Genomic DNA, 13,679 nt, shown 5'->3' with positions numbered 1-13,679 from the left:
GCTATTTCTTAAAGAAGAAGCTGAACAGATGGTGTGGGTTTCTGCAGTTATACCCTCACCATTTTCACCGATGGCATTGCTCAGCTTCTCGGGCTATAATCCTTGCCCACTAACACTGGGAACAATGTCCTTTCTTCAGAACTGCAAGACCAGGTGGCGTATCGGTCCTAAAATCTGGCCACTTTCTGCAGTTGTGAATGAAGCTATTGTAGAAACCCTGACCGCACTAGAAAGAAATCTGTAGCTACCCTGTGCCTACTTGAAAACAGTCCAAGGACTTCTTTGGGATAGAGTTACATACCTAATTTAACAGAACATCATGTGCTAAAAACAAACAAGTTTGTTAGACAGGACCCACAGCTAGCTATAATTCACCCTGCCTAATTGTTATTACTGGCACTTGTTTTTCAACAAAAAATGACGTATGGGATTTACTGTGTGATACAAATACTTACACCATCTTCATCCTCAATTATATCTTTTCCAATTGAAGTCAACGTTGTCCATTTGCAATTATTTATTGCCCGGACAGCACATCTTTTGTGAGCCTTGAACTTGCATACTAGGAAAAAGGAATAAATGAAAAAACTTACATAGGTTCCTGAGAAAGACTCCAAACATTGTTCCCTCATGGTCACCAAATCTTTCTTAACCAAATGCCCATCTCTTCATTAATATCTTTGCATAAAATTATCTAATACCCCAAATATATAGTTGCCCCTTATTTTGTTCCTATTTCTATAAAAGTCAGGCAGTGGCAGGGAAGGTAAAACAAACTTAAGCCACACCTCCATATGAGCATGTGCAAAGGGTCAGGGCTTCAGTTGCGATGCCGCACCTTCCGTCTTGACGTTTTGCCCTCATCCCCTTCAGATGGCATTGGGGTTCTGTCTACTTCATCCTTTTTATGGAGAGGGGTTTGCTTTCAACCTCTGCCAAACTACTAACCAAGCAATGGATCCCAAGAGACACTTCAGAGAAACGTATCAGCCAAAATAGTACCAAAATAGTACATTTCAGATTCTACTTTAGCAACAGAATAAATATGAAGTTGGGTTTCTGCTATTTCTAAAGATAAGCTGGCAAGGAGAAACACTTACACGTAGTCCTCGGGTTACGACAGCAGTTGGGACCGGGATTGCTGTCGCTAAGCGATGCAGTCATAAATCGTGGCGTCACGTGACCACATCACTTAGCAATGGCAATCCCAGCAGTCCTGGTTGCCGACATAACCCCAAGAGGTACAGGTCATTAAGTGGGAAGTGGCCAGAGTCCCAGATAAGTTGCTCGGGGGTGCTGGAGGGGTGCCACAGGGGGATGGTGGAAGCCAAGGGAGGGCTTAGGAGGCCCGGCGCAAGCCGCACGCAAGCACAAGAAGGCCAGAGGATGGACAAAGCACTGACTTTGCTTGTGGGAAGCTGGCAGGGAAGGTCTCAAATGGTGACCATGTGACTGTGGGACACTGCAACTATCATAAGTGTGAGCCGGTTGCCAAGTGCCCAAATCACGATCATGTGACCATGGGGATGCTGTGACAGCCAGAACTTTGAGGACCAGTCGTAAGTAGCACTCGTTCAGCCCTATCACAACTTCGAACGGTCGCTGAACGAATGGTTGGTAAGCAAGGACTATCTGTATTTGCAATGAAAGGAATTTCCATCCCAACCCACAGCTTTTGGGACTGGAGAAATACTGGGCATTTTATAAGGTCATTTGCAGACCCTTCTGTAGGATGCAAAAGTGCCAATTCCTCTCCTTCATAATCCTGGAATATACAAGAACTGGTGAAGCAATGTATTTCAGAGGACGGATAGGCTGTGTGCTTGACCCAGAAACTACATATTTCTGTAGACAGTTATTTCAGCATTACTCCTTAAGCAGAAACTTGTTGCCAAGTTCTCAAATGGGGTCAGGCTAGTTGTCATCTATACAACATGTCCTCCAAGCAAAATTTATTTATTTATTTGCTTGTTTGTTTGTTTATTTATCTATCAAATTATATCACTGCCCATCTCCCCCCAAAGGAGGGACTCTGGATGGTTTACAATAAAAGCAAAGTTTAAAATTCAATGAAATTAAAAATACAATGAATATGAATATAAATAAACAATAAAAACATAAAATATGATAAAATCCAGATGGCTAAAGGTTCTCTATCAGTCCGTGAGTATAAAGGGCCATTCTAGGGCGCTAGCCATCCCCAGGAGTGGCTATTCTTCTTCCTGCTCCAGGCCTGCTGGCAAAACCAGATTTTTAGTTTTTTGCAGAAGTCCAGGAGCGAGGGGGCCTGTCTCACCTCCAGGGGAAGAATGTTCCAGAGGGCAGGAGCTACTGCAGAGAAGGCCCACTTCCTGACCAGGTGGGATGGGTCGATGTAATCCGGACGAGACGGCCCCTCAGGTAGCCTGGCCCCATGCCATGTAGGGCTTTAAAGGTAATACTAATAACCAACACCTTGAATTGGACCCAGAAGCAGGCTGGGACCCAATGCAGCTTGCGTAACCTAAGATTGCCCGCACGGCTGCGTTCTGGGCCAGTTGTAGCTTCCGGATATTCTTCAAAATGCATGATATCTGGTTTATTCAGTCCTGTTTAGGCATTAAGGTTCCCTCCAACGGAGAGGCTGATAGACCTTACGAAGCCAAGACGCATAGCATCTGCACTCTTGCACAAACAATGGACGTAAAATCTCTTCAAATCCCGTATAATTATTATTTATCATAATGAAAGCCTGTTGCTTGTAAGCGTTTCACTGTGTGATTCAGCATCCCAGAAGTTTTGAGTTGGTGGCTTTCCAAGAGCAGCTGTTTCTCCAAATGCCTTTGTTGATTCCAGAGAAAGAAAAGCAAAAGCATTAATCTGACAAGATCCAAGTCCTGGGACTTGTAGTTTAACTTGTCAGGAAGCATAACAGTTGCCTTGGGATTGCCTGAGCGTGTTATTTTGTTTCCAATAATATGTATAACTGGGTTTAAAAGCCTGCAAATAGGATTCATTTACCAACAGGAATTGTGCTCAGAATGAATCAAGGTATTCTTCAGTTGCACACGTGCACAATCTCATATGTGAAGAGCCAGACATTGGAAAATCTCATATGTGTACAGCCAGATATTTTTCCCCAGAACTGTGTAACATTCACTGAGCTGGAGAATAGCTACAGGTAGTCCTCGCCTAACAACCATTCATTTAGTGATGGTTCAGACTTATGACAGTGCTGAAAAAAAACAACTTGCTACCAGTCCTTACACTTACAACTCTTGTGACATTCCCCCTGGTCACAATTTGGGTGTTTGGCAACTGATTCACATTTATGTCCGTTGCAGTGTCCCGTGGTCATGTGATTGCCATTTTCGACCTTCCCAGCAGCTTCTGGCAAGCAAAATCAATGGGAACCATGTGATTCGCTTAATGACCATGTGGTTCATTTAATACCCACTGTGATTCACTTAACAGCAGCCACAAAAAAGGTCGTAAAATAGGGTCAGATTTGCTCAATGACCGCTTCACTTAGCAACTGAAATTCTGGTCCCACTGGGTGGTTTGGGGCTTTGTTCTGGATTAGTCACAGGTTTAAAAGGATCTCTTGCAGGTGGGTTATCCTCTATGGCAGAATTGGCCAATTGATATTCTTCAATCCCTTTGGAACACACCTTCTCTAAACCCTGGTTTGTGTTTTTCTGGACTGCAGATTGGGTGAGTCCACAGAGGGGTCAAAAAAGTCAAGATGACATGCACATAAAAAGAGGTCTGGCTTTCATCGCATGGTTGAGGTGCCCGTCTTTAATTTTATACCTCATCTGGGGGACATCCCTACTGAAAACAGTGAGAGTGGAGTTCAAAACATTTGCAAGGCATCCATTCCAAACTTAAATGGGTATAAACATGTTATAGCTTTGTAAGATCCAAAGACGGTTTAAGGAAAGCCAGGAAGACGGGTTCACAGAGAACATGTTCTAGTGGACCTGCTGGGGGAATAAGCCATTATTCTGAAGCCAGAGCTACAGTGTCATAATTAACATTAGAATTAAAAGAAGCTAAATATTTTCACTTAGCTTGGAGTTTAAACAGGAATTCCCCCTGAATTGTAAGTTCGCTACTTAAATACCCAACCACTGGCCTCAATGCCAATGTGAGACAATGTGATACAAGAAAAGGAACAGATTATGCAATATGGAGAGGGAAAAAAAGCAGTTTTGGACTCTGCAAACGTTTTATCAGGATAAAACATTCCCTCTGGGTGTGCAAGATAAAAAGACAGGGTAATAAGTGTGCCAAGGGAAGGAACTGAAATGTGGGCAAACAGAATAAAGCTGAAACTGGATTAAGGTGAGGATCACAAAAGGTTTGGAAACCAAGTGGACCATGGTCCAATGTTGGGCAGAGTGTAAGCACACATGATCCTTTCGGCAGATCCAAGAAGAGAGAATCTGAGTCTGGATCCACCTGGATTCCTTGATTGTTTTTAGAGCCATTTAGCAAAAGGAGGCTGCTAAAAGTACATCGCTCTTCTTGGTCTGTTAGAATGCAATAATGCTTCAGAATGGGGCTGTTTTTCCTGCCCAAAATGTTCTCCCTGGGAGTTGGGAGTTTGGGACTGAGCTCCTGTGGTTTGGAATACCACTTGATTTGGAACAATAAGAATGCTGCAGACAGGGCTGGGGCAGGCAAGAGCTAGGACAGCAGGTCTCAGCTCCAGGGAGGTCTGCCAAGATCTTACTGGGACATGAAACTGCCTTTGAGAGAGCCAAAATCACTTTTGGCTCAACAGTAACAGAGATACTACCAGGGACAAAGGACTGGGGGAATCCATTGCACAGATCTTGTAGTTTGAATGCTGATAAAGTACAATCACTTGTGCCGCGCAAAAATACCTGGAGATAAAAACTGCACATTATCAACGATGCCATTTCTTCTTGCTTTTTTGTACTTTATTCTTTAAAAACTGGGAGGGGAGTCCTACTCAGAAAGGCTTATTATACGTGATATTTCTTTCTAACAGATGTATCTTCATTTGAAATATCCTTTGAACTGTTTTTCCCCAATGGCAAAAACTAGATGCTAATTAGACACATGTTCTGTAGGGGATTGTTGGCAAGTCAAAACACTCCTCCTTTCTTCCTCTGTATGCACAAAGTTGGGTTTGAAAGCTTCCGCTTCAAATTAATTGCAATTCCCTATTATGTCCGGAGAATCATGTTTAATTCCAACAACAGCATTCCATTATATCTGAACCAGGCCACCGGACTCTATCCAGCTACAGATATCCCCAGTCAATGGAAGTCTTAAGACACTTTCACACAGCAATGCTCCTCAGTCATGGCCCTTATTACAGGTAGACCTTGCTTAACTACCACAATTGGGACACACAACTCAGTTGCTAAGCACCATGGTCACTAAGAAAATCACATGACTGCAATAGACTTACAACATCAATTCGGTCATCAAGCAAGATATCATGTGACCACAACTTGTGATTTTATTTCCATGTTCTCCATTGATTTTGCTTGTCCCAAGCCAATTGGGAAGCACGTAAATGGTGATCCCATGGCATGGGATGCTGCAACAGTCATAAATGCGTGCCAGTTATGAAGCTGAATGGTGATCACATGACAGTGGGATGCTGTGATGGTTGTAAACGCGAGGATTGGTTCTAAAGCTTTTTTTTACACCGGTCACTAAATGAGGCACTCGGTAAGCAAGGACTACCTGTATAGCATTTTTCCTTTAACTGACCAATAGGCATAAAAACCTGCATTTAGTCCTGCCCCAAGCTACTGCAGGTCCTGGAGAAACAAAACTCACCATCTCTCACTCCATGCAAAAAGGAAATAAAACAAATTGCTAGTGTCTATCCCAAATCAGGTTTGAACATATAATGAATTTTGGTGTTAGCCAAAAAGCCAAACAAATCTAAGCAATTACAATAAAAGGGTTGCTTTGAAGCTGCAAAGCCACCATTCCTCTGATGAATTGAAAAGCCTAAGCCTACTGCTATTTAAGATGGTTAAAGGTTAGGATACTGGAAATATTACAGCCAGACATTTCTCTAGTAGCCATAACCCTGATCATATGTTGCTGTGATTGATGGACTGCAGGAAAGGAAGAAATAAATTCTCTTACAGGCCGGCAGTGAAATTCTTCACCCATCACACCACCCACCCCAAATATAAAAGGAAAAGAAAGAAAAATGCTAGCAATTATAGTTGCTGTTCACAACTATAAGGGAGCTGCTGAAAATAAACTCAAGCAGATCTCCAGGAGCTCTTACTCCTTAAAAGTAAAAGGGAAAGAGACTGAACACTTGTTGATTTTACCCCCAGCTCCCTTGGCTAGGCTATTGCGCATGTGGGAACAACTGCAAAAGTCACACAGCCTAAATTAATCCCAGTTTTATTTTAAAGTGGAATCAACAGCATTTGTCTCATGGTATGCCCCCCCCCCACCAAATAATCCAAGCAGTTGCTATGAAAGAGGACCACTGAAGTATTAAGCCACCTTTCCCCTTTAAGGACCTAACAACAGAATGGAAAGTTGGCTACAGCAAGAGTTCCTGCCAGTGGAAAAATCAAAACAAGTTTCTGATCTGGCAAGTTTCATGGCTGCAAGGGTGTATGTGTGTGTTGTGTACACACACATACATACAGAAATACAGCGCTGAGCCAGGGCTAAATCATCCCATCATTAAAAAAAAAATGGTAATATGAGAATACAAAATTGTAGAAACTATTCTGGAATAAAGCAAGCAGCACATACGAGTGTGCCCTTGGATTCATTTCATACATTGGCAGCATGGTAGAGTAAACAGAAAGAAAATAATCTTGTACAGAGATCTTTCAGAAAAGCACAGATTACAAATCATGTCAAAGGTAAACCAAATAACCTAATCATGGAACCTGAAAGCTTTCCAGGAAACGTTGGGGTGAATGACAAGAATCAAATCATGTAGGTGAAAAGACCTCACTTGGTGCTTCTCTTAAAAGATATTTTAATCACATTATTTGGTTCTCTCCATTCAACCCACACAAGAATGGCACATATAGATTATCCTTCCCCAACTTGGCACCCACCAGACATGCAGACCAACCTCATGAAGGAAGATGGAACCTTTATTTTAACTCATCTGGAGAGGGTCATGTTTGGGGCAAGGTTGGTCTAAATACCTACCCTCTGAAGCATAGGATAGGATAGGATAGGATAGGATAGGATAGGATAGGATAGGATAGGATAGGATAGGATAGAATCTTATCTTTATTGTCATTCCATATCAAAACCAAAGCACTAAATTTTGCAAAGCAAGTGTAGCACATAAGCAAACCAGCCCAGGTCAATGTTTCTTGGAAATGCAGATTCACTAACCAATTAAAGAAAGCAAGAAATGTTAAGGATAAAAACAAAGATATTCACTGATATGAGCTGGCAGAATTGCCCCTCTGTTTAAATAAGGCGCTCTTACTTTGCATTTTAGTGTTTAGTTATTTAATATTACAAGGAGGGGAAAGGGCCGATTTACCTTCACAGGACAAACCGTGGGAAGTAACTCCGGAGAGGCTCTCACGGCAGACGTTGCAGAATGTGGGTCTTGCGTGGGAACAAGCATACCAATTGTGCATCCCTGAGAAATGTTCCACGTTAAACTGAGCCGCCTAATAAAGAAGTTAAAGACAGATTTCCAAGCGCAAGACATACAAGGGCTACAATCCCCAGATTTTGGAGAAGTTCATCGTTCAAAAAAAAAAAAAAGACTCTCCTTCTCTTGAAGCAAAAGCAGAACGGGCTAAATATAAACATCAAACCGATGCTCGGCTTGGGCATCATAGATTTCTTAAGAACATGCACCTTCCCCTTCCTATTTTCCGCAACTTGAAAAACGGACAATACTGAAATTTTTAAAAAGGTGTCCCAAGGGCAGTGTTCAGCTTACCTCGTAATGTTCTCGGGACTGTACAGACTTCAGGGAACTAATCCAATCTTCCATCTCTTTTCTATTCTCTGCACACAATATCAATCTCCTGAATGGGGTGATTATCTGAAAGAGATCACTTACATTAGGACTGCAAATTGCTAAAGGGAAGGCAGATGCAAACAGAACATAAGAAGAAGGAAATTTCCCTTCATTCAACACGTAAATGAGATCACTCTCCTACATCACCATTATATGAGCAAATTAACCCACCAACCACAATACCGAAAGGTTTTGTCTTTGTATGTTACTAAAAAAAAAATCTTACTGTTCTGTGCTACATTTTTATACGCTCAGAGAAAAATCCGAATACTTTTCAGGTTTGTTTTAAAACATTTCCCCCATTTTTCACATTGTCAGTGTTGTATAAGTAACAAAGGCATTGAGAAAGATAAATCTTTCCTGATACCCTGCGTTTGACAGGCATATAATTATCTATGTATTCGTGTAACAAGGAACTGTAGCGTTAACCAAAATGCAGCACAACCTGTCAGGTGAAAAGTCGTCAATTACCTGAGTTGAAGAGCATTCACCTTACGGTGCTTCTCCCAGCCAACCTTAAATTCAACCACAGTTTTCTCACAAATCCTCTGAAATTTCCCAGGATTGTTAGAATGAAGACAAAAATATTCATCTCTGACTTTGCGAAGGAGCAGTCTTAAAACATGAAGCACAGAACACACTTCGCTAACCTTGTTAGAGTCCTTGCTTGCTATGTCTCTGCGACTCTCAGGCATCATTTCCACAAGGTTAAGTGACGCTATAATCTATTTCCACCTACAGAATGCTATTCCGGAATCTGAGTTCCGCGTAAAGGTCCACTAGAACCATTTCTATTTTATAAATCTGGTTTAGCGTCTTGCGAAATTCCTGTTGAGATCTCCCTCGCCTGTGACTTACCCAGTCTTCTTGCCAGTGCGTTCAGTCTTTGCTGCTCTCCGCTAAATGGCACTAGCACATCAGACATGCTCACTCAGTACACACAGCCCAAGACTCACGTGGAAGCAGCAGAAACGCCTGGGCATTTTAATATAAACAAATTGGAGCATCTCTCCCATATTTCTATTTCCTGCCACCTTTACATCCTCAGCATCAGTTCCTTTGAACATCACCAAATGAGCAGAGACTCTCATTACACAGGAAAAAAAAAACCAAGCTGTCAGATCACCTTTTTTTTTAAAGTACGTAGTAATAAACACATTGACTAGGCTACTAAGCTGTATTCCTTGCTTCGGTTGGAAAAAATAATCTGGATAATTCACTGGATTATTCACTCTGTTATCAAACCAAACAGGGTTGCATAAAGCCTTTGAAACAGGTTCTTTGCCATGAACTGGAGGGCTCTGGTGCACCTCTTTTAAAGCAGCCGCATTGTTTGCAAGGCTCTTGCTGACCCTTTGAAAACCCTTCCCAGCTGTCTCTGCCTGCACAACCGCTTCTCTTCAATTTTTCCCCAGCCAGCTTAGCTTCCAGAGCACACTTGCCTCTTCACAAAATGGCTATTGCAGGAAGCATGACCAGGCACAAAATATGAATCACTTCCCATCAGCTAGAATGCTTTCTACCTCTCCAACAGACCTTTGGAGTGGCCTTTCTTCTAGGAAGACCGGTACATTTCCAAATAAAACACTAAATGAAAGCCAACCACAATGTTTATTTGCTAAGAATTTCCTAATGAGATTCTTGGAAATACTGGGGATGTTGGAGGCTGGTACTGTGAGTTCAACCAGATCAATTTCCCAGTTAATTATCTGTGGCATTCAACAAGAGAGAGAGAGAGAGGATTCTGCTACTCTTTGCTTACATGTTATTCAGCCACACCCAAGCGTGGAAAACAAGCCCACAAGGAGGACTTTGTTTAGGACTTCGGCAAACAAGTATGTGGAAGAAATGAAGCCATCGCCCTCCACCATGGATACTCACAGAGTGACTTGGGCCAGCTACTCTCTCCCCCTGCCCAAATTAACTCACAGCATTGTTATGGGGAAAAATGAGGGGAGGGAGCACTCAGTATGCCACCTTGAGATATCCATCTTGGGAAACAGGCAAATAAAAAGAGCAGCAAGTGATCCTGTGTATCTGGCCTGGCACATAACATGCCTGCACTTCGTTTATGGCCAACAGAACCACTTCTGGGAAAGATTGTGGTATGGATAGTTGCTTCAAGAAAGGATTTTTGTGGATGGATATGATTTGCACATTCAGAGCAATGTGGAAATGTTTATGGGATGTAGAGTATCCTGCAAAGCAAATTTACCACCAATAGGAAGCTTCACTCTGGGGCCCTTTCAAATTCCCTGCCTCCATCTTCCAACTCTTCTAACTCAACTTTAAGACTACTTGCACACTTTAAGACTGGCCCTTTTCCATGTTTGCAAATTTAGAGAATCATCAAAGAATTCCCACTCAATCCACCCTTGTCCTTCCTGGTCAGGAGGTAAGAAATCTCAGCCAATCACTGCCTGCTTGCCAGGTAGGAATGAGGGTCTCATCCTACCCCCACCCCCCTCTATTTCACACTAAATACACAACATGTCTTTTTAAAAAAAAATAGTAAAGATAAAATTGCTGGCATTTCTGTGCTTGGCATGGCGGCTTTCCCAGCATAGAGCTCCCGATTTCTGCTGGCATAATAGACCTTCGGTACTAGGACTCTTTTGCAAAGCCTTGCTGCCCCGTGAATCTGCAGAAGCGGAGAAAGGGAGAAAGCCAACTCTATCCTCTAATAGGAGAAATTCCCTTGAAACAGAAGACAGCACATAGTCAATGCTCCTGCAGTAAAAGATACAGCTCTAAACACTGGAAGTTCAAGCAGTGCTGACCCTGATGCAGCCTGTTACGAGGTTCTATCAGGGTCCTCCTCATTGTTCTCCCATTGGGAAGAACTAGACATTTGAAGTTCTCCAGCTTGGAAGTTCCCAGCAGATACAGAAGACTATGCAATGGTCACGCAGGGCCTTGCACTGGGACACCAGCTTCAGAGATACTTCCTCCAGAGCCAAGAAAAGGTAGCTGCACTTTTTCCCATGTCCAGAGAACAAAAGAACAAAGCTGTTCTCAAAGTAAAAAATTAAAGGGCAAAGCAGCAGAAGCCAGAAGATTCTTCCATGGAAACAGAACTTGCTTCATAAAGACCAGCCTAGTGATTTTGCACGTTATCTGATCAAGCTGAGAACAGAATGGCTGTACTTTCATGGGGCGGGTGAAATGGCTCTGTTCAATTGATGCTGAACAAGGAAAAGGACTATGATTTTATGCAATCCAGTATTTAACTGTAGACAGCGCTATTTCAGCAATAAGAAGTGGGTGAGTAAAGAGACAAAGGTTTTCCAAACCAAACGCCTTGGTGGCTGAAGCACAGCTTCCTTTCTGAACTCAAAATGTAGGGTTACAACTACAGAAGCTAACTTAGCCCCCCACCTTAATTTAATTGCTCCCAATTATGAAGCAGGCAAACTCAAACTATCATTCATACAACCTTCCAACATGCAGCCTACCCCTACAAACCGTAGCATCAGGAAGGATTGTATGTAGAGATGTAACAGCATGGCCAATTTTCATTAGAGGCTGCCTTAAGTGGGGCAAATCAAAGCTTTCTAATAACGTCACACGTAAAAAACAGGCAGGGCATGACACCGTTGTGGCCACCATCTTGACTTTTTGACCACACCCTGTGGACACCCCTGAGAGTTTTCTACACTTCTTTGCTGTTAACTGCTGGTTGCCCAGATTTTTTGCAGCGCAAAAACCCTCTCTTTCAAAATCTGGTATTTTTGAACCCAACTTTTTCTGATCCCTGCTTAAACTGCTAAGCTGACTTGTTAATTTAGATTTTGTGTGTCTGTTTTGAATTTAAAAAAAACCAAACAAACTAAAATCTCCTATGATAAAAAAAATTAAACTAGGAGAGATTGACAAAGATGATGATCACACAGGCCAATCAACACAGTTTTGTTAGTTACAGCATCAGTCTACTGAAATCTAAGAAAAGCACAAACCCACTCTAGTGAGTTTTTAATAAGGTTAATTTAACATTAGTGAGCTTTCTTTAGTAACAAGTAAATGTAATCATCTCTCTCCTTTATGTAAGCATTCCACTGAAGTCAAGTGAAGAAAAGCTGATTGAATAGTCCACCCACTACAGCCAAGAACTGGGGTGAATTATAAAGCAAGCAAATTGGTATTTAAAAATAGCACGTCCCCTTTTGTATGACAAGTAAACCCCAGAGGGACCCCTGGCTGCTAAAATCAATCTTTTCTGCCCTTCACAAGAATTCTGTGACAAACAAAGGCTTCCAAGTGAAGTTGGTTATCTGAGAAAGACATATTCTTCAGAAGTTAGAGCTGTTCCTTTAAATCAGAGGTGGAACATGGTTTTGGACTAGAGGAATGCCTTGGAGTGTGCAGGGGTGCACATGGAGCACCTTAAACTTAACATATCCTTTCTTGGAATTGTGCAGAGAACATCAGGACTGTCTTGGAAAAAGACACGGTTGTTTTAAGGAACTGAAGACAGGACTCACATGAACAGCCCCAGCTCACCAAAGCAACTTTTTGCCTTCAAATCCAAAGCACATCCCCGTTCTTGTATTTACCCTTAGAGCTGAGTTTGATTTTTGGCAAATCCATATAAATGCCTGTGAAGCCTCTGAGGAAGCAACAGAGAAATACTTTGCCACTGCCTTATTAGTTAACAACACATCCCTCTGCTTCTCAATCACCTGTAGGTCAGGCTGGAAAGAACACAACATCAAAAGCACAGGATGAAGTTCTTTCTCTACCCTCACAGCTATCTCACTGTAGGAGAAGATCTTCACATCTATAATGGGGCTAGGAACCACCATGTAAATGAAACCTAGGTGTAGACTGGCCCACCTTCTCAGATGTGCTTGGCACCCTCCCTCTTACCTGGAAGTGTAGGAGGAAGAAAGTGAAAATGTTACAGCTTCAAGTTGCCTATATGTGGATTCTGCATTTGAAAGCAAAGCTACCTATCAGAATTCTTGTGTTCTCATTTCAACCTTAAATCTTACTGATCTGAGCCCAGAGAGGATTGGCTGTTCTCTGTTTTTTTTTTTTTTTAATTGTATGGCATAGCAGTTCAGTGTTCATGCTGCTTTTCTTGCTGGGAAATCCTTGTGAGGTCCAGCAGCCAGATGTGTGGACTATTTAGCCGTGACAAGTCACGTTGCCCGGGGTACATACCAAGGAGGCTAGTCTACATTGCAGCGAGTTGGGCTGAGAGAGAGGGACTGGCCCAAGGTCACCCAGCCGGCTTCATGTCTAAGGCAGGACTAGAACTCTCCTACCACGCCTGATTGGCTCTTGGGCTGAGAGGGAGGGACTGGTCCAAGGTCACCCAGCTGGCTTCCATGCCCAAGGCGGGACTAGAACTCTCCTACCACGCCTGATTGGCTCTTGGGCTGAGAGGGAGGGACTGGCCCAAGGTCACCCAGCTGGCTTCCATGCCCAAGGCGGGACCAGAACTCACAGACTCCTGGTTTCTAGCCTAGCACCTTAACCCCTAGACCAAAGTGGCTCTCTTCTTTTCTGGTTCTGATGGTGACTAGGGAGATCTCACACTAATTTCTCTGTGCTTTTAGTAATTCCCCTTACCCATCTAGCCATCTCATTTGCCCCACAATCCTTTCCCTTTTCTTGCTGGAAGCTTTACAAAACCTTCTTCTACTCTGCTTTTCGCTTCTGAAACCAATGTTCA

General features: G+C 42.6%; 1 protein-coding gene across 1 annotated transcript in view; it reads right to left on the bottom strand.

Moving 5' to 3' along the window:
• The window catches only part of DGKH (diacylglycerol kinase eta), a 64,080-nt gene extending 56,060 nt beyond the window's left edge, over positions 1–8,020 (bottom strand). The window contains exons 1-3 of the mRNA XM_063304564.1: positions 7,922–8,020; positions 7,511–7,643; positions 456–562 (exon numbers count right to left, since the gene is read on the bottom strand). Of these exons, the coding sequence (XP_063160634.1) occupies positions 456–562; positions 7,511–7,643; positions 7,922–7,975 (294 nt within the window). The 5' untranslated portion in view covers positions 7,976–8,020. The remainder of the gene's footprint in view (positions 1–455; positions 563–7,510; positions 7,644–7,921) is intronic.
• Positions 8,021–13,679: the final 5,659 nt, after the last annotated feature.

The sequence above is a fragment of the Candoia aspera genome, chromosome 5 (genome assembly GCF_035149785.1).
Source record: "Candoia aspera isolate rCanAsp1 chromosome 5, rCanAsp1.hap2, whole genome shotgun sequence".
Taxonomy (NCBI): domain Eukaryota; kingdom Metazoa; phylum Chordata; class Lepidosauria; order Squamata; family Boidae; genus Candoia; species Candoia aspera.
The sequence above is the reverse complement of the archived record's forward strand: the minus strand, read 5'-3'. Positions and strand labels throughout refer to the sequence as shown.